Raw genomic sequence first — 22,919 nt, 5'->3', positions numbered from 1 at the left:
GTTGATTTAATAACAATTTTTTGTTTCAGAGGACCCATATAAAAATTTTTAATTTCGTATAATTTTATTATAATGTATGAAATAGCCAAAAATTACCTTAGGCAGAAAGTTTATCTTATTTGATTCATTCTTAAGTTAGACCCATTGACCTAAGCCGAATTGCCAAAGATAGTTAATAATGCAATACATTTGAAATGTCCTGTAGGACATGCAACATACAAAAACGTGTAAATAACATTGCACATTTATCACACATCTTCTCACCGTCCTCTCCTATATTGCAAATAAATAATAACGATCTAAATTACAATGTAAAATTTTCTTAAGATCAAATTTCTGCAATGAAACAAATATCATCAACTTAATATTTTTTACAAGTAAATCTTAAATAAAAAATTAAATAGAGTAATATGAAATGAAGGAACTAAAACAAAATGTGTCAAAGCTCATGTCTAACGTCTCTGATTTCAAAGAAGTCATCAGAAAAAAATATTATTGGTAAAATATCGTATAAAGTTATAAGCTGCTAGTTTATGAACAGTGAAGTAGTGCTTAATGGATCCATGTATTCATACTACAAAAACTGCTATTTCGCAAGATATTTTCTTCATTAAATTAAGTATTTAAGTTAGCATAACTACTTAATATTATATACATAATAAACTAAACATTATTGCAAATAATTTTTTAATTGTTTAATATGTGTTTTAAACAACTAAATGCTTAACTCTTGAATTAGGTCCTTCGTGATTTACTCTTTCGAGAAAGACTACTCTCATCAAAAGCGTTAAAGTTTTAAATAAATTTCCGCATTTTGTTTCTTGACAGGTAAAAAAAAGTTTCGTATTCAAAAGAGTAAGAGCCTGTACCTCATTAACTCGAACTTAATGAACGTTCTCCACAGGAAAAAAAGGAAAGAAAGAAAATTTGATTAATTTTTTACATTAAATTTAATCAGTTTCTTACTAAGTTTCAAACGTTGCTCTTTTTTTTTTTTTTTTTTTTTTTTTTTTTTTTTTTTTTTTTATATCGAAGCAAAAATGCGAAATTTAAACGTTTAATCAAAAAACGATTTTCTTTTACTTTTTTGGATAGATGAAAGGAAAGTTTCTGTTTATATATTTGCACACTAGATGGCAGCACCAAATGCAACTTGCTTTCGCTGTCTGATGTTGAATTATTTCTTGACTCTGAAATTTATCATCACTTTTGCGCATTTGTCATGTTTTTATTCCCTTATAATATTTCATTTCAAAACATTCAGACACTAAGACCTACCATCTTGTTGAACATAATACTTAGTATGATTCACTTTGTCCTACTAGTAAAGTTCAATTATATAATTATATCTAAAAGAAAAGGTTTGGATTATGCATTATCGATGCTTAAAAAGGCAAGATGTTCCCAGCGTCTGATATGTGTGCCCATGGGAATGTGTGATGACTAGGCAGAGGTACGCGAAAAAATTATTAGTAATTGCTGAAAATAAAAAAAAAAAAAAAAAAAAAGTGTTGTGATAAGTGATTTTAAAATTGGAAAAAAAATTACAGAACTTAATTTTGCCTTAGGTAAAAGGAGAAACCATTTCAACTATTTCCTGTTCCGTTTCAACTATTTCTACTGATCGATACGTGTTCAGACTTAGACATTTGCAGTGTCTTTCCAAAATCTGTCCAAATAAAGTTCTCTAGACACATGGTAAATGAAGAAAAAGAATGTGAGATCTCTTCCTTTCGGATTCGCGGTCTGTCGATTATAACTGAGATGAAGTTTGTGCATATATTCCTCCTGTACTTTGTCTAATTTAATTAATTCAGTACTTTATACCTCTTTTTAAATATAATGCAGTAAATAGGCATGTTCGTAATCCATAATTATTCAGCAGACTAAGCTTTTCGAAAGAACAGAGTTATAAGAAATCAGATAGAGTTTCGTAGTAAAACATGTTCGTGTCTCACATTAAGAAGCTTTCAGTTATCGGATAGTTAATATTTCCTACTACTCGTTTCGGGCGAAGGTAAAAGGTATGTGAAAATGGTTCTGTGCCGCCCAGCCAGGATAGTGGTTTGTGAACTCTGACTGTCGTACCGAAGGATCCAGATTCAAATCCCGGAGAAAGCATGGATGTTTATAAATGTATAGTTTTTGTGCGGCATGGAGACATTCTAAATATGTGGCAAGCAGAAAGTTGAGAGAGGTTGGTGGTGGAGAAAGAGTGTGGGAGACCCTCGGACTAGTACCCTTGGAGTGTTCTCTTTCAAAACTGGAGGCCGAACTAAGCTAAAATCTGACTGTTACATATATAATGCTCAAGACTTTAGCCAACGACAGGGACACTTGATTCCTTACCACGATGAATATCATGGGCCTGTACTGACCATTTTCAGACAAATGAGATAGGTAACTGCCACAAATGAAATATTCAAAATAGTACCTACTCTCTGAAACAACTGTGATCAAGAGATTCCGATTACGATAGAAATTTTACTGAATTCTCTCAATTACCATTTGCGGATGCTTAAAGATGGTAATTGCTTATGCAAGTCACTTGAGAGTGTTGAAAGATATGCAACGCTATGCCAAGTTGACTCCCATTTTTGGTCACAAATCTGTAGCACAATAATACTGCATCAAGCATATCAAACATTATCATAAAAACACGGAAAACAATTCTGCTTTTTACCTAATATGTTACAAGGTATTTCTCCCTCCTTAGCATGCCCTAGCCTTAGCCACCGCCTTAGCCTTAGCTAAGGCCTCCCTTCGTGGTGTACTGGTCAGCACGCTCGATGCGCATTCGAGAGGTCCGTGATTCGAGTTCCGCCGAAGGCATTTCACATTTTTCATGTCTCTTGCTCCGAAAAAAAAAACCTAATTTTTCTACAGTAGTGCAATAAAGTAAATTACCCTGAAGATGAAAGATTCAGGAAAGTAAAAAGTAAGAAGAAAACTTTATGATCTTATAGGACTTTGCCATTTTTAGATTACGGTTGGGAGAGAATTGTCACTAGTTTGAAGTGTCCGCTTCTTTTTGTCATTTTTAAATGTGAAAATTTGCGATTGGCCTATGTGTTGTGTCTTGGCAGTTGATATATTTTTATGTCAAAGACTTGAGTTACTGGGAGGCTTGGCGTTCTCTTGCATTTTCAATGAAATCAGTAATTGTTTTTAGAATATAAGTCGACAGGAAAATAACATCTCTGTGGCGTTTAATTTCTATATTTTTCTATGTGGTAATGAAATCAGTACATGTTTTTAGAATATAAGTCGACAGGAAAATAACATCTCTGTGGCGTTTAATTTCTATATTTTTCTATGTGGTAATGAAATAAGTACATGTTTTTAGAATATAAGTCGACAGGAAAATAATATCTCTGTGGCGTTTAATTTCTATATTTTTCTATGTGGTATCTAATTCTTCTTAGTGCGAAAGTCACTGGTATAGTAAATCTTTAATATTGTAAGGATTTGCTATACCAATGACTTGCATTTTCAGATTAACTTCAATATTCTCTCTTAATCGCAGTCAGAAAAGTGCAATACCTTTCCCGATTATTATGTTGCTTCTGTGCTGAACTTCTTTACAGTAAGACCCCGCTTAACGCTGTTTCGTTTAGCACTGTTTCGGTTTAGCGCTCTTTTATTTCAACCCGGGGATTCTCCTAAATTGCGCGCAGCGCTAGGTTTCCAAATAACATATCCGAAACAGTGTAGTTGTGTTTCTTGCTTGGTGGACGCATTTTTATTATTTGAAACATTTGTTGACATTATTGTAAGTTTAAATTTGTATAATACTATAACGATTAATACAGTGACAAATGTTATGATCTTTAGTTTTTATCATGGGTGATAATAAAAAACAAGAAAAGAAAGCAACCAGAAAAAGCATTTCACTGGAAACTCAAATGCAAGTGATTAGAAGATTAGATTCTGGTGAACGTCAATCTCAAATTAGTGCTGCATTGATTTTGGCAACTTCAACAATAAGGACAATTCTTAAGAATAAAGAAAAAATACTGTCGTCGGCAACTGCAACTACGTCGAGCTCTGCAACTAGAATTACCCGTTCTAGAAATAACATTATAGAGGAAATGGGAAAACGACTGTCTATATGGATTGACGACGAAATTGAACGCAATATGCCATTAAGCCAATCTATCACAATGCCTTCTTGACAAAAAGGCAGAAAATTGGAAACCCAGAATAGACTGAATGATCTGACTGAGAATTTTATTTGTTTTTAAAAGTATATGCGTTTATATTGTTTTTATTTTTGTAAGAAATAAATGTTTGATTTTATTTTTATTAAAAAAAATTATTAAATTTAATGCCTAACCATTTTTTATCCGTCTTCCCCTAACCCCATTATTTACATGTTAAGATAGCCTCGCTTAGCGCTGTTTCGCATTACGCTCTACTTCGATGGAACGTATCCCCCGCGTTAAGCGGGGTCTTACTGCATTTTAAATCTCCTGATGGTCACACCAAAAAATTTCAGTTCTTCATTCCTGCAATTTATTATACGAATTTCATAAACTCCGATTTTTTCTTTATAAATCTTCTATCGTCCAAAGAAAAAATCGGAAAAATCTATGTCTAATTAAGCTAAACGCGTTATAGTTCAATTTTATTGTGAAAATAAGGTTTTGATTTTTTATAAATTTCCTCGTTCTTTCAGTGAAGCCACCCGATTACTTTCCTCTGAAAGCAGAATGAGCTGGCATGGGAAACCTTTCTTTTGTAAAATCCCTCATCATCAACTGTTTTTTAAAAGTCTGAATTGTTTTCCTCAATAAGCATGTTATAGTATCAAGTCTTCTCCAAGATAACAGAAAGACTCAAAGTTAAAAAAAATAGCAACAGATGAGCAACACGATCCATTCATGAACTCCCATGTGACAAGAGGCGATTAGCAAAACCTTACATTAAGAAAAATTAAGACAGTTGTAGATACGTATGAACCTGGACATAGAAGCAAAAAGATCTTTCAGAGATTATCGAATTTATTAGCATTTTTAGCAAAATTCTTCCGCATTACAGCCAGGCTTCAATCTTAAACTTCAATCTTATTCAATCTTATTTAAAACTCAGCTAGGCATCAATCTTTAGGAATCTAAGCCGATTAAACGATTTAAAGATTTAACAAGAACCATTTATTTATGGAGGGCTGCCGTAAATAAATGTTTCAATTAGCATAAGAAATAATATGCGTGAAAACAGAGCCACAAAAGTTCTGCCATTGTTTACACCGGACAAGACCTTCATTCCATGTATTAGGCTATCACCCATTTCACTAAAAACCTGTTATCGTGACCTCCTTTTCAGCAGATGAAGGATTAACATAAAAAACAGAATCTTCTCGACTCAAGTATCCGTATTTTCTGTTTTAACCGTCTGGACGCGTTAATCGCAAAATATTCGCTGTTTCGATTTATTCTTCTTTCTGTACTGACAGGCCTTTACATTGTTTTGAAAGTGATTGTAACTAGTGTATCAACTCTTATTGCAAATATATAAGTGAAGTAATTTGCAGTTGATCCTCTTTTTGCATTTTATTTGCAGAATGCCTTTGAATGAAAGTCAAGCTATGCTTATAGTTATCCTCATTATGTTACTCAGCTGTATAGCATCACAGGTTGGTGAATAGTTTATTATGTTTCTATTATTTGGTATTATCGTAATTATTTGTTTAGTACTGCTTTTTTATGACATATATATTACACATGATCAAGCTTATAGTTTCCTGAGTGCTTTTGCAATCAATAAATATTTATTGGTTTTATTTTGCTTCTAATAATAAGAAAATTACTTAAATAAAAATCCTTTTATATTTAATCGGACTTTCTAAGGAGGACAACATCCGATCCCCTGACTGTTATTGATTTTTTGACGGTCAACAACCTTCTAAGACTATCCGACATATGTCAGATCTTTCCAGGATAAGCAACAACATTTAGTTCAGAATCCAATGTTATTATCTAATTTTTCCTTCGTACTTTTCTATAATAATTTTCATTTAAATTATATTTCATATAATGTGTTTTAATTATTCCCTATTTGGTACGAAAAGTTTAGCTAATTATGCATCTGATGTCAGAGAATATATTAATCATTACAGACATGATTTTATCTTTTCTTATTATTACTTCTTATCTTTTCTTCTTGTTATTATATTTGTATTTATCTCCTCTACATAAAAGATATTATAATAAAAACCATCGTATGTTAATAACTGTTAACTGGAGTTAAGACACAATAACACGCCGAATAAATACTAATCCAAAAGTCAAACAACAAAAATCAGCGTTATATTTTCAAAATTTTCACAGGACTAGTTTCGATGGTTTTACCGAACCACCATCCTCAGCTGCAAAATCACAAATGAAAAAAATGAAAACAATTTTTTTTTCATTTGCGGTTTTGCAGCTGAGGATAGTGGTTCGGTAAAACCATCGAAACTAGTCCTGTGAAAATTTCCAAAATATAACGCTGATTTTTGTTGTTTGACTTCTTAATTAGTGTTAACTGGAGGTTTTATGATATATTACCTCCAGTTATATTACCGATACCTGATCCTCCTGATATATTACCGACACCTATTGAGATAATGACAGTTTTCATATTTGTTCAGTTGTCTATGTTTATGTACATAATATTTGTAGTATAATTTCTTTGCAAGAAGCTAAAAAAATGCTGTTTTTAAGGTAACTGAAACAAATATTTGTGAGATGATTTCTCATTAATGAATTTAGTATCATATAAAATCGTTCTGCAGATTTCCACATATTGTGCAAAAGCAGTGTAATGCGTGCATGTAGACGATTTAATGCCGTACTCAAAATTTAATGTCATTCTCTTGATTTTTTATTATCTATGTAAGTAAATCCTATTTATTTTTGTTAATGGTCCTGTGAAATTACTGCATTGTACATTTTAATAGCTTTTTGAAAACTATTGCTATCGAAATCTGAATTTCAAATTAAATATGCAAATATGCATTATGAATCAGCATTTTCTTTAGAAATCATAATGCAATGAATTAATAAATGATTTTTGAGAAATTTTTTTTAATGTTTTAAATAAATAAATTAATTAATAAAGGAAAAATTTGGATTTTAGAGGCCTACGTTTTGTTTTGTATCATAAAATTCAACGATGAAAGTTATGTTACATTTTTTTACAGAAAGGATTTATAATGATTTTACAGAATGATTTAACACAAAGGATTTATAATGTATAATGATTTCCCCACTTGTTTATTTTAGTTTTAGTTTTACTCAATAGATGGCGTATATGTGTTTCTGCAGTCCAGCGTTAATATGCACAATAGAATATTATTGCTCTCTGAAGGCTAGTGAAAAATGCAAAACTCTTCAAAAAGATAGAAAATATTTTCCTGATAATCATATCCAGTATCATTTTGCATATTTCCTAATTTTAAAGAATTTATCTGTATTTGCATTTGTTCAGAATTTTCTGGTATTCAGCATATTTTATAACGCAGAGCACTTTTTAAGAATTTTATTTAAGGCATAAGCTAATAAGAATGTTTAGAACCATTCCTTTTATTCGAAATCGGTGATATGCATAAATTCAAATACAAACACAATTTATTATTTAAAATTCGCATGTATTGTACTGATATGGTCACCTACAGCCAGTTGTTTTGTATTACTCGGTTACCACATTAAATATGAAACAAAGGGACAAAATCAGCTTCTTGCTTAAATCTGGATAAGTAAATTACCAATTCGTAACATACGGCTTTCGAAAACACTTCTGATTCTGGATAAATGATTAAATCTTATTATGTAACGCAAGATGAAAAGTATCAACAATTGTCTTCATAATTCAACGATTTCTTCTCACTCGTGACACTTAAAAAAATGGCTGCAGGCATTATTTCCTTAAATACCGTTCTTAGATACGTATTTTCAATTACGAAGTTTCTCAAAACACGGGACGGAACATAGAAATGATTTTAGCACAGGTTGTAAGAGAAATTTTAAATAATAAATCATATTTTTTATTCCCATAGAGCAAAATATAGTGTATGTTTTCGTGAAGTACGTCCCTTTATGACGGTTGTCTGTAAAAGTGACCACACTTCTGATTCTGGATAAATGATTAAATCTTATTATATAACGCAAGATGAAAAGTATCAACAATTGTCTTCATAATTCAACGATTTCTTCTCACTCGTGACACTTAAAAAAATGGCTGCAGGCATTATTTCCTTAAATACCGTTCTTAGATACGTATTTTCAATTACGAAGTTTCTCAAAACACGGGACGGAACATAGAAATGATTTTAGCACAGGTTGTAAGAGAAATTTTAAATAATAAATCATATTTTTTATTCCCATAGAGCAAAATATAGTGTATGTTTTCGTGAAGTACGTCCCTTTATGACGGTTGTCTGTAAAAGTGACCACTGTTTCTGATATAAAATGGTATATAAAGTGACCAGTATTTATATAGAATTTAGTGCTTAATGCATATAGGAAAACAAATTTGAATTAATTCTACAATTCCTTTCCTAATTTTATGGATACTATAATGCATACATTTTAATTAAGAGATGTAATCTTTTTTCATTCAGTTCTGTTCCTAATGTGCTTATCAATTAAGTTACACGGAGATTGAAACCTCTATATTCCCGTTCAGTGTATGAACATTATGAGCACTGTTGTAAATGCTCACCTCCGTTTCTTTGAATTTCCTCTTATATAATGAGCTATGTACCTTTACAAATGACATAAATATTTTTTAAATAGCCTTAATATCAAGGCTAGTTGGCCACTAAAGCTATTTGTAGATTTTTCTTGCTAAATGAGCAGCGTTTTCTATTAGATAGCACTTGCCATCCACAGGTTATGTTAGGTTATTTAATTACGGCAAAGCCTCGAGGGCTATCTGCCTAAGGGGAGGGATACCTTCGTGGAGGACTTTCTAAGGGAAACTGGCTCGTATATACATTACACATGAGAAAAACGACGAAAAGAACCATGCAGCTAGCCCGTTCGCAGGATTCGAACCTCAGACCGAACTACCAGTGTTCAGCGACTTTACCGCTCGGCCGCTGGTGGGCTCTTGCCATCCACAAGTATTAACAATATCATCCAATAGTTACATACAAAGCGTAAAATTAATTACTGTCTTGGGAATTTAAGGGGACGGTGGACTTTAAAAATTATTTTTTTAAGTTTTCATTTTTTCAACAAGAAATTTTATACATGTACATCTTATAGCATCAGTGTACAAAATATATGCTCAAAATTTCAATTTATTTTAAATTAAAAATTTTTAAAGCAATTAATTAATTATTTTAATTCAAAATTTAAAATGCTCCATGCGCTCTAATTTTTAATATTTTTTCCTAATGTTTGCTTTATGTTACTTATAAAGGCTTGGTAAAAGTATTTGTGTATCCGTTATTGAATATGATGGATAAGAAATTTTTAAAGGCTATTTTTGTGAACTTAAACCCAATTTTCGAAAAAATTTCACCTTTTGTTAAAGGTTTTCACAAGTTTAAACTTCTTAATAACCTCATATCTAAAAATGCATACACAGATCTACTGTAACATATAACAATATAGTTTCTTCCAAATATCATCCATTTTTAACTAAAAATGAGACGCATGGAGCATTTTCAAAACACACAAATTACGAAAAAATTTGTTTTGAGAAAAATGAATTTAAAGTTTTCCTTCAAACTCACCTTTAATACATGGTCATGAGAAACAGCAACTTTGAATATAAATTTGTAAACATTCGATAACATTTTTTTAAGATTTAACTAATTTTAATCTCATAATATTAAATATGACAAAAATAAACATATGACGAATTGCTAGGTGATTCGAAGTTATACAGGTAAAAACAATTTATGCCGTATACTCAATGAAATTTTTAAAAATCACCCGCACCACATGTTTTACCTTCATTTGCTACAATTGCATTATCGTTTAGTGATTTACAATATTTTTTACTATTTCTGTGTTTTTTCCATGCAGGTAAACTTCTCTTCTTACTTTGGTTCAAGCGACGCTGATCGCGCTTTTTTGCAATGAGTAGGGAAAACGAGTTCACTTCTTCCTGTTCTATGCTTATAGCATTTACACAACCAAAGTTAAATTCATTAATTGTTGATAATACTGACATTTCTAGCCTTTTTTTAGAAATAAACACTTCTTTAGGGCAATTGTTCCAAATTAAACTATGGATACTTTCATTAGCATTTTGTGTTTTACCAGAAATGCATCTGGACAGCAATTCTGTGCTAGCTAGCCTTTGATAAATTGGCAATATTTGAGAAAGAACACTTTCAGATACTTTAGTTTTCATTGCTTTATGTGCTTTCGGCTGCTCTTCATTTGCTACTGCACGTTGATAAAAACACCATGACAACGTACCGGTAGGACATTTCGAATGTTTTGGTGAGACATCAGTAGATGAACAGTGTAGTAAGCTTGCATAAATTGCAGATTTCATTTTGTCTATATCCGGTATGTTATCTTTTATGGCCTTTCTGTAATAGTTAGTTAACTTTAGAATTGTAGTTTCCTTCAGATTACATTCTTTTCGTCCACCGATACATATACCTCTGGAACGCAGCTCTTTAACTTTATTGCGCAATCCTGACCCTAAACGTTTTTCCACATGATTGATACATTCTTCTTTACTAATTTTTACGTCATTACCATAAAGATTCAGAGTTAATAAATGTTGATATGTTTTCGCATCCGCATCAGAAAGTATCCCAACATATCGCATATTACATGTACTGATGGACCGTTTCCATAAAATTTCTGCGGCTTTCATTTCCATAGCATTAGACGAACCAGAAAAATTTTTGGAACACTCTGGTTTGTGGCTTTCAAACCATATATGAAATTCCGCACTGTCAGCACCCATATCTCTTTTCGCGCATACACATTCAGGACAATATTTTGACAGAATTTCGTAGTCGATAACTAACCCAGTCAAGACATCTACGACGATACCTATTCCATACAGTGATGTATGCCCACGTTTTTGCCATGTGCCATCATACGACACTGTGATATCTATACACTCATCATTATTTATATTAATTAATTTTTTATGCTTGTTTCGAACAATATTTCGAGAAAACTGAAGGAAATCACCTTTTAGTTTCCCCTTTTCTTCATACAAACTGTGTAAACATTTAGCAAATGTCTTTTTGTCCATAGCATGAATTCCCATAATCATGGAAAACACTTCTAAGGCGGCATGGCCTTTGCCTATTTTCAAAAATGCTTCGACAAGTTTCGTATTCACATCAAAAGTATTTGACCGTTTTACCCGCTCTCTTGAAAATGTTGAACTAAATATTTTATCATAGTTTTTACAAACTAATTCAAGTTTTGTAGAATATCCATATATTCCTTTTGAAACAATATCTAAAGAGTTGGTTGAGCACTCGTCACACTTTATATTACATAGCAATGGATTCCACATTTTACGATTTATCAAAATATATGAATCATCATTTCGGTTATCACCACAGTCAGACGTTCGTAATAAACTTTCATTCAGTTTCTTTACACTGGCACTTATTGAAGTACTCGCTTCAACTATAGAACTTTCAGAAAAAATTGTTTGTTTATTTTTGGAAGAAACTTCTTCACTGTTCGATGTCACGTCATTTTCCGAATGAGCTGCCCATCGTTTTTCAATTTTGCTGACAGCTGCAAGTTTTTTCTTCGATGGTCGCCCTTTAGGCTTACGGTAACGACGACTTATGGCATGCATAATGTACAATATATATATATATATATATATATATATATACTTTTACGCAAGAGGTTATAAATTAATCTGCAGTTCTTCCAGTCCAAGAAAGTTATAAACAGTCCTGCAAAATGTAGTTGTATAAAACACAGCAAAACACTTTTAGCAAAAAGAACTAAAGAGAATAGCGAGGAAAAGCACTTTTAAACTGTAAACAGTGAAATGGCAGTTACAGTTAAAACGTTATATTGCCAGGTTTATAAAGAATTAAATATATAAGTATATAAATATCAGCAAATAACTGTTGAAACATATTTGTTTACATTTTCGCCAAAATTTAAAGGGCAAAGTTTATGTTGTTTACACATTTTAAATGCTTGTAACTTCGTTAAAAATTAGAATATTTGAATTCGGTTTTTTACATACGATGCAGATAAGTATATGTAATACAACGAGAGTAAAAAAAAAATTCAATATTTTGGTCGATTTTTAGCTTTTTTAAAGTCCACGGTCCCCTTAAACTTTTCTCGAATATCATATTACATAACAGATTTTAAATTCAGATGAAAACTGTGATAGCTAAAATTTGCTTCCGGAGGAAAGAGCTGTGAAAATGGAAATAGGAGAGATTGCTATTCATTTTAAAGAGGTATGCAAATAATCTTCTTAATTAAAATCGTTGGTAGATTACTAAATTATGATAGAAAGAATTATATAGTTTAATTTATCATTATAATTAATATTAATTTTCCAGATTGTAAAGTCTTGTATTCATAGGAAGCATACAAATCGACTTTAAAAAGACTATAGAAGAATTATCTTCTAGTTTCGTAAAACAAAACAAAAATCCAAAGAAGTGTGTATAACGCCCTTTTATTTGAACACAAAAAGTAACAATGACCCAACTTGGATTTACACAAGCCAGCACTTCTGTCTTAACTTAAATGCGTAATCTTGAGCTAAATCAAATGTAATAGATTAGCCTAACGGCTCACGGGATAAAGTAACGCGCAGGAAAGGCTCTGGTTTGTAGATAACCGGCGATGCAAGCTTAATGGCTAGAAGCACTCAACGCCACAGAATCAATTGCTGTATTAATTGCTGTCACAGTATAACGTGGCCTCAAGTAGGCAGAACACGGTCTAAAATTATCTTGCGAATCCTTCCTTAAATTGTACTTCTTTCTCCCTCAATCTGAATAAACGCTCGCTATCTCCTTTACATACTGGCATGAAAAGTGTGGGTGAAAAGAAAATAACAGAAAGGTAATTTAACTTAAAATGAAATGTTAGTTAAAAATAAATAGATACATTTTCACAAGTTAATAGGTTTGTAAAATATTTACTTATAAGATGCAAAAGGACATAAAATCCACACTGCTAAATCCGGAAGTTGAGTGATTTGCTGAAAACTGTCACTTTCACACTTGTATTCCCTACATTTGCTCAGCTTTTCCTTTCATTCCTGGGTTGTGTTTAGGGTAATATTATCTACAGACAAGCCATTATTTCCTGAACTAATAAAGAGCTGTCAACAGAGTAATTTTCTTTAAAAAAATTTCTCTAGTCTCAATATTTAAAAATTACAAAGAACAAGATAAAAGTGACGTGAAAAAAGTACTAAAAGTATTTGCATCGTAATTTGCCAACCAAGTAAAAAGTCATGTAAATCAAAATTATTCTCTTGGAAACAGCTGTATCTTCAATTAAATTGATTTCAGTAATGCCAAGAGGTAATTTGTCTTTTTGTTTAGTTGCCCATTTTAAGAAAAGCTCTTCAAATGACTAAAAACATTTACTGTTATGTTTCATAGTTTTTATTAAGTTAAATGGCTTTCGGAATAGGAGACCAAAAGTAAATTTTGTAAAGGATAAACAACTTGTTACGCTTTGTAATCATAACAACTTGCCAGTGGATGTGTTACGATACAGGACAATTACGAATAAGGTAGTAATTTTATTGCAGGAAAAAAAAAAGACAGAATTTGTAAGGTTGTCAAGTGGTAAAATTTCACGGCTTGAGATTTACCTCAACAGACTTTAAGAAACTTTTCAGCTCTTGGATTCATTCACTAATATTAAAAAATAATAAAAAAAAGAATTAAACAGACACATTATATTCACTGTTGCAAAAGAAAATATATGCATTCACACAAAAGGGATCTCTAGTGCCGAAACACACCACAAAATGATTTATTTTCGATTGTATACGAAACAATAGAATTTCGGATCAGAAAAATGTTTTATTAAAAAATGATCGCAGCAAAGATATTACCCCTTAATAAATAGATATACTTTATTAGTTAAATGTAAGCAGATATTTAATACAATATAACACTAGCAAATATTTCGTATTGTACAGTGTTTGTTATTACATCACACTTTAAAAGATTCTACCACGAATTCGGTAACTAGTTAATCCATTTGTATTAGTGGTTTTCAGACTTGCCTTTCCACCGGTACAAGTAGACATGCCAGTACAGATATAAGTGCCTACGACACCAGAAACTCTCCGTTAGTCATACACGTATAGTCCCGCCGCATTGACTATGCAGTTCCATCGTAGTTGGGATGATGAACAGGGTGTCCGAGGGACTGTCACCCGTCCACTCCTATCACCAGCCTCTCGACAGGACTTTCGACTAGCCATGTATTTTGAATGCCCCCTTGTTGCACAGACACTAGATGCTTACGAACATTCATGCCTTCTTCGAGTTTCGAAACCGGGCACATCGGCATGGCAGTCAATGTCACTAACCACAGGTTGGGCGAACGTACCTATTCACAACAGATAACGAAAGTAATAAATCCTTGAGGAACTACCTGATAAAGACATATAACATGTCATTAAGCTCTGTGTCCTTGGTATATTGGCATATGGCACTTGAGGGGTGCAGAATAACATTAACCTACACGCAGACCGCCAGTCTTCATTTACAGCATAGGAGGTATGCAGCTTTGTTTTTGAATTTTCATTTAATTTTGCTTGTATTGAATTTTCTTTAAATCTGGAAATCACATTAGCGATTGGTTTTAATATCGCTAGTAAACACAGAAAGAAAATGAACTGACAAGTGGAGATTTTTATGATATTAAGGTAAAATATATTTTGAAATATAAATTTCTAAATAGCAGCATTACTTAGTGGTTTTCATAGATGTGCCCAGTATTTCGGCTAAATTCTTTCATTATAAAAATATTTCTAGAAGTCTCTAAACAATGTTTCGTCTTACTCTGTTTACTGCAATAGCCGGTATGTCATAAATTTATAATCCCTTTCTTTTTAAATTAGATTATTTGATATATAATTTAGGGCGGCCTACTAGCAAAATTTCACTGTCTAGACAACCAGGAAGTGAGCTGAATTTAATTACAAATTCAAAATTCGGTTTTATGACAGATATATTTTATAGACTGTCTTGAAGGGTTGTATTCTACAAAGGATTTATAAATATTTAAGCATTTTTTCAGCTACAGATTCCAGCAGAATATTTTTGGCGTTCAGTGAAATTAGGTTTCTATGGCATTATAATACAAATAAGTTCCCAACAAGCGCACTTAACGCTTATTGTTTCCTTTTTAATATTTCCTTTATTTTTTATAAATAATTCTTCCTTTATATACACTGATGATCAATATTTTATGAGAAATACTTGAACAAATATTTGGAACTTATGTACTTATTTGAAATAAATATACTTCTTGAACTAATATTACTTAAAAGAAATATATTTCAAATTACGTATAGATGATTAACAAGTGGTCCTGATCATAAAAGAATGCGAAATAGGATTTAGGGAAACTTTAAAGTATTTTTAATTTTTTCTTTTATAGTGAAGAATATGGTTGGAATAACTAAGTCATTACATTTTATTGTAACCCTTTATTTAATTACTGTTCGCTGTTAAGTAATATAAACCATTAAATATGAATACTCTTACATTCTGTTCTCTTTAACAATGGGCAATTTTACAGAAAATATTCGTAGTCGAAATTGTAGAGGGTTTTATGTTGTTGCCTTGTCCATATTACATGGAACAAAGGTTACCAGAGCCTACTCCAAAGAGATGTTGGACTCCTATTTTCCACCCCACCCCGCAATTTTAATGGAGAACATCCCAGGGAACACCTACCCATCTGCCCTTGCATCAATCCACATGAGAGGACTTTCGACTCGACCCATATTTAGAGTGCTCAGTTCCGCCTCCAGTTTTGAAAGAAAACACCCCATGGTTAGAAGTACGAAGGTCTCCCACCCCTCTTTCCCAACCACCAACCTCATGAGAGGACGTTCTGCTCGCCACATATTTAGAATGCCGTCATGCCGCACTGACGCTATACATTAACAAACATCCCTGTCTTCTCCGGGATTCGAACCCCGGCCCTTCGGTACTGTTGCAGGTTCCCTTAACCACTATACCGTCTGGGAGACTAGAGTGTACAAGTGTCATAATATAACACTGTTAGATATGTATTTTATTAATTACTACAAAGCTGTTAATATTTATAAAAAATATTGATTTAGTAATATAGAAATTTTTCTTCCCCATAGGACTACCCAACATATTCTGAAGACAACTTGCCTGAGACAAGCTTCACATGCCATGATAAAGTTAATGGAGGCTATTATGCTGACATTGAAACGGATTGCCAGATGTACCACGTGTGTTCTCGTGATAAAGATGGTATAATGAGGAGTACCAAATTTCTGTGTGGGAACGGTACAGTCTTCGATCAGCGTCATTTAGTGTGCCAAGACTACAGAAGAGTACAGAGATGCAAGGAATCTAAGAAGTATTATAGAAATTTAGCCACACTTTTGGAACTTCTGGAAGCTAGACTGAAAACAGAAGGAATGGACAAAGAAATTTTAGCTGCTGCTCAGTTTGAATCTGAGAGATTGAAATAAATGAATTATCTATTACTAAAGCGTTTTTTCAAGCATGTTATCTGTTTAATCAAATATCTGGTTAAAATTGTAGGAATTTTTCTTCTTTGTACGAAGTAAAGGATGTATTGTAACCGCAAAAAGTTGCGGTTATCCTATTTCACCATAAATATCCATTTGATCATTCCTGAGTCCATTTGGATGGTTGTTTATGCGTGACGTCCGTAACCCCCTGGGGTTGACTCAGGAGAATTCGTGGGATGTACTGGCTAGAATCTGTACTTAGGCAGGCTCAACCACGGGGGTATATAATTTCACTTCACAGGACTAGAGCCCCCATTCATTCGGAGGTTGGTTTAGGCTTGGCAGGGACCGTACTGGTGCTGTCGTGTTAGTTCCTTCGGCTGTTGTGGAGCTAAATGTTGATTTCTGAGTCCTTGGGATTTGGTTCCCACAGTCCCAGTGACGGGAGTGACAGAGTATACAGAGCACCGAGACGAATTTAATCGATGTCGATGAAGTGATGCCTGGAGGTAAAGAAGTCAGACCGTTCTTTTATTTCCTACTAAATTTTATTTGCAAGCATTTTACAGTTCTGTCCCATGCCTTTTTTTAATCCGGGCAGGAATTCTAAGGTCTGCGCCGTCTTGGACGCGGTCCCTGGACCTTGGATATATCAAACCCCGATATGGCAGGCCCCTTGAGGATCTCCGGACGGCGGTCCAAGATCTAGCGCCCTGTATGTACGGAAAGAATAAATTTATATTTATCCAAAACGGATAGTAAAATGGATTCAGGAGGAATTTTTTCTATGTCATCTGTATGCATGTACGTATGTAAGTATCTCACATAACACAAAAACGATTAGCCATAGAATGTTAAAATTTTGTATATGGGACTGTCGTATCATCCAGTTGGGCCCTTCCGTTTTTATTGCAATCGGCAGGTCCAAACGTATAGATAAAACCCCACTATCGTACGCGGCTTAAAAGCTCTTACTTGGCCCTGATTTTCGCAATGGTTCATTCTAGTCATACACTTTCAGTTACAGAAGTGTTTTAAATGACGAAAATATTCATGTTTTAGATATGTCAAATTTAGAAAAAATGATTTTCGACAAGTAACGAAATCTAACTTCTAATGCATTCTTCGAATTCCAGTACTTATAACAAAACGCTGATTTTTGTTGTTTGACTTCTAAATTAATACTTGTTCAGCGTGTTATTGTATCTTAATTCCAATACTTATATTAGGGAAAGTTTCATACTGATTATGAAAAAATTTTCAGTTTGTGATTCCATTTTCAACTTGTTTTTAGAAATAGATTAATTAGGAAAATAAGTTTAAATGAACATATGAATAATTTGATAGACTGTACAAGGAAGTAATTCGGTGTTTGCAACAGATTTTTAACTGTATATCCATGCCATCATACTTAACGTACAATCGTTAATTTCTAACTAGGAAATTAGGAAGTAATCCAAGTGCATTTTACATATACATTCTGAATACTTGATATTAATAGAAAATTGATGTTTCTTCCGCATGTGAAATTTCTACAAATGAGAAAACTCAGAGATTCGTCAGTTTTAACCACTTAAAATGAAATTAGAATTTCTAAATATAGACAGACATCTTAAAGCGTAAACCCTGATCATGACCCTCATACAGTTTTCATTCTCATTGAGGAAAAGTTTATCAGTATAATATGTTGAAAAAATTTACATTGTAAATTGTAAAATTGTACTTATATTGCAAAATTATACATTTGTTAATAATGCACAGGCAATATACAATTTCTGATGAACAAACATATTTTATTACAAATAAATTTTACTGACATATTCTTCTTCGGTTCTATAAGTACTTCTGTTAATTTTATTATTCTATTATGAATAATTAAATTTATTATTTCAACAAGGAATTAATATATAATTTGTTATTTATCTGCTTTTAATACCGTCTGGTATTAAGGCCATGGAACAATATAATTTCTTTTCCTTTTAAAAGGGGCCAATATAAAGTTATTAGTATATTAAACTCTTACTTATATCTTATTGTATTATTTAAATTTGAAATGCCCGAACTGGAAAGAAAATCACTTTTTGATGAAAATCTATTTCTGTGTGTAATATCCGTCACGTTCAAAACTGGTGTTCTGATATCTTACGTCGTTATCCAAAATAACACTGGGAATGCTGAGGTAAACTACAGTTATAGCGTAAATCATTGCATATTAGAACTTTCGCAAAGTTTGTTACTGATGAGATAAGAATTTAACTTCGCATTGCTTCTGACGATAAAGAAAAAATTGAGAAAGAACTACTTAAAAATGGGAATTATACAGAACAGGAAAAATTTTGAAGAACTCGCAACAGCATTCCTAACAAACTGCATCTGGTCCGTGCTGTTGTTTAACTGATAGTCACAGTGCAGAATGTACGTATAAGCTACACAAGCTACAGCTTAGGGCCCTCACTTTCTTGGGCCTTCCAAAAAATTTAAAATATAATATAAATATAGTATTAAAACATAGTATAACAAACTTATAAAGGTCCCATATTTCAAATAACTCAGGGCCAATTCAAGTCTAAATCCGGCCCTGGGTAGTTAGTTTAAAGACGATTTTTCAACAGCATTCTCACCCTAATCCATTACAACATTTACTATTTCAGAAGTCAAACAAAAATCAGCTTTATGCATTTGCGCTTTTGCAGCTGAGGATGGTGGTTCGGTAAAACCATCGAAACTAGTCCTGTAAAAATTTGAAAATATAACACTGAATTTTGTTGTTTGACTTATGAATTAGTATTTATTTGTTCGGAGTGTTACTGTGTCTTAATTACAACACTCCTCAATCACCCCGTAAGAAAGCATTTTTATTTTTACTAAGGCGAAATACGCAATTTCTTTCTGTCAAGATTTCAGTTTCAGTGTTCCTCTCATGCTAGGTACTTCTGCCTGAAAATAATAGTTTTCATGTAAATTGCTTTAACAAAAAAAAAACAAAAAAAAAAAAGTGCTGAAACGTAATTGTGTTATGGGAACATTTTTAACACGACGTTAAGAACTGAAGGATAACAAGCCAAAATATTTTTTCTCTTTTTATTTCCTTTGGCTAGGCAAAAAGTTACAAAAAGCTACAAAGTAAACAAAGGTTACAAACAACAGAACAAAGAACAAAAAGAAAAGACCGAAGCCATTGCCTAAAGAGCATTCTTGCCTCCCAGTATCCTTACTCTACTGTAAAACCACGAAGAGCTCCATATCGAAGCAAGTGGTTCCTGAACATTGCATATCCAGAATCACAACAAAGTGGGCAAATAGGATCGGTTGAAATGACTATGCGGTGCAGGTGGACGGCAGGGCAATCATATCCTGTAGACGGACGGAAAGCTGCAAATGCATTGCGTCTTGGACTATCGGGAATAAGAGAAAGACTTATTATTCTCCAATTTGGTAAGGCTGTACGAGTCTGAAGATCTTGTAAGCTATAAGGCATAAATAATTTTTTTAAAAAACAGTTTAATCCTTCAATAAGAAATGGCTGTATTAGGATGTTGTAGTAAGCTGGCACTTCGTTTTGCAAGTAAATCCGCTTGCTCATTGCCTCAAAGCCGACAATGACCAGGCACCCACTGGAGAACGATTTGTTTCCCTTTTAAAGTGTGAGTTCTCAGGAATTCCTGACATTGCAAAATTTCAGGTGTTAATGGGTGTTCAATATAACTAACAATAGAACTTTTTTGAATGACTGCGTGAGAATCAGAAACAATGACTGCCTTTACTGGCTGCCTTTATACGGGAACGTTTATGTTTCGTGTGTGCATCTGAAAAATGAAAAAATTTATAAAATATTTTAATGTTTTTAATTAACTATATCACTGAGTTAAATGCATTGAGTATCTGCATAAAATTGAAAAATAAAAAATAACATTCTTAAATGCATCTATTGCTTTTAAATAGCGTTTATTCATCAATAGCAAATAAACTGAATTTGAGAGATACATATCTTACGTTTTACCGAATGGCAACAGACTTGAATGTAAAGTGAAATAACACAAAATCGCCTTTCGAGACCAATAGCCCTTTTGGGATTATAAGGAAGTATTATCTTTCATTTTGTCCTTCCGCTAAAGAATTCGAAAATTGTTAATCGTTCTGTTCTAAAAACAAAACAATCATATAGCTTATTTTTCGCTTCTATCACCTAACTAATAGTTGTGGCGGCATCTAATATATATTAATAAAACAGTTAAATCTAAGGAGGCAGATAATAATTTATTCTAATATTTCGAATTAATAATTTTTGAACTGATGAAGACAATAATATTTTAATTGATTTAAATTGCATATCGTTCTTACATATTTCTACTTTTACATAATAACTAACTCAGCTTAAATAATTTACCTTATTATGCTCAATAAAATTAATAATGTAATCATACTACATTTAAAAGGATTATAATAATTACAGAATACAAAATTTCTTTCCATCCTAGTTTAGAAATAACATTCATTTTAGAAATGTAAGAGTAATTTATTTTAATGCAAAATTTTGAATTATCATTATTTAAGAAAAATCTGTTATTATTTGTTAGTAGGAAAAAAGTATGTCTTTGTATGTATTTTTATGCAAACTCTCCTTCCACTTATACTTAAATATACTTTATTTCTTGGTAGAAGATGCATATAAGTACAGAACGTGTAAGCATTATGTTAATTTTATTAACAGTTAAATTTTAAGTTAAAGTTCCTTTCCTGCCCAATTCTTAACTTCAACTTACTACTTCCGGCCAGAACGTAGTTTTGGAATCTTGCTGAATATTTAATGAGGAGGAGCGGTATTTAAACCACGAAGTTACTTACTGAGTCAGAGAGAATCAGAGTTTCTGATTTACGCGCGTCTGCCTTTTTGGCCACTCTCTCTCTCAAAGCTGTTATTACGCTCGGCCGTACTCAGGCCCTTGCTAAGCTTCGTAGTCAAATAAGTTAAGGGGCCAACTCAAATTGAACTTTGATAGCTTCGGCTATACATCTTTAGTTAATCTTAGTTTTAGTTTAATTCTTAGTCTTTTAAGTTCAAGTCCAAGTGCGGGCTTTGCTTGTACACTCCCAGGCGGAGTTTTGTTAAATCTTATTGGAATAATAAAGGATTAGTTACCCTTCTATCTTGTTGTTTCTTGTCACCGAACGAAAGCGATTATTCGCTTATCAGTTCTTAGATTCTTCTCTTCCAACATTAACTTAGAATTACAAAGTGAGGAACTCTACAAGCGAAATATAGGAATATTAAAATATCTGGCTCCATATAAGTGTATCTTAATTTACTGTTATTTTATTTAAGAAATCATCTACAATGTATGGTTAAAATGGCATCCATTTTTGGAAAACGCAAGCCAGGACATTCGAATCCTCGTGCCTCTAATCTTGCGAATGATTCGAGATTTTAGAATTTAAAATTTTAGTGCTTTTCCTTCACTGAAATCGTCCGATCTTAACCTAAAAAACAACTGAAAATTTACTGAAAACTTCATAAAGATCAGTTTTTTTCACATCGAATAGAACAGTGCAATGAAAACTAAGAAGGCAGTTTCTGCTATTGTACTGCGCCTGGATCAGCAATACCACTTCTGAATTATACATTTAATTTTCTTTGTAAAAAATTTAGCACTATTTGTTTAAAGTGTATTTGTGTTAACTCTTGACATATTTTCCCGTTATCTATTTTTGATTTAATTTTTAAATTTTCCTAGGAAACTATAAAAGAATTATGCACTGTTACTCAAATATGTTGGTCAAACTATTTTGAGAAAACTAACGTCCAATTTTTTCGAAGAATTTAAATAAGCATGTTGTTTTTATCTGTATAGTAAATTCAAGTAAAATTTGAAAAAAAAACATACTCTGATTTCTTTTTAATTAAACGCAGATTTGAAATTTTGCTCTAATTAAAAACTATCAATACTAATAAAAAGTTTCTTTTCCTTGCATGTATTCCAAAATATTCAAAGAAGTATTTATAGGAATCGAAGTTGAGTAAAAGTTAGGAATTTCCATTTTCGTTCTGTCAATTATAAAAAGTTAACAGCAGCAATTATAAAAAGTTAACAGACAAAGACATCATCATTCACCAACGGTTAGGTGGTATTGTCTCACATCCCTGCATATCTAGCATTAGGCGATACATCGGAGATACATCAAATAACATTGCAAGATATCGTAACCGTTGTGGCTCAAGACATAATTATATAATTTACATAATTATTACA

The 22,919-nt window shown here is 32.4% G+C and overlaps 1 protein-coding gene across 1 annotated transcript; it reads left to right on the top strand.

The window, feature by feature from the left end:
• The first annotated feature begins 5,370 nt into the window (after nt 1-5,370).
• Nucleotides 5,371-21,816, top strand: LOC118184326 (U-scoloptoxin(01)-Cw1a-like). Its single transcript, XM_085816066.1, has 3 exons — nt 5,371-5,475; nt 5,563-5,635; nt 16,312-21,816. Exons 2-3 carry the CDS (start codon nt 5,564-5,566, stop codon nt 16,666-16,668), a joined length of 429 nt encoding a protein of 142 aa, XP_085672192.1. The 5' UTR covers nt 5,371-5,475; nt 5,563; the 3' UTR covers nt 16,669-21,816.
• Nucleotides 21,817-22,919: the final 1,103 nt, after the last annotated feature.

Source organism: Stegodyphus dumicola, chromosome 4 (assembly GCF_044657685.1).
Source record: "Stegodyphus dumicola isolate Sdum_Otavi_A_Nest chromosome 4, ASM4465768v1".
Classification (NCBI taxonomy): domain Eukaryota; kingdom Metazoa; phylum Arthropoda; class Arachnida; order Araneae; family Eresidae; genus Stegodyphus; species Stegodyphus dumicola.
This window is presented reverse-complemented; position numbering and strand designations above follow the sequence as displayed.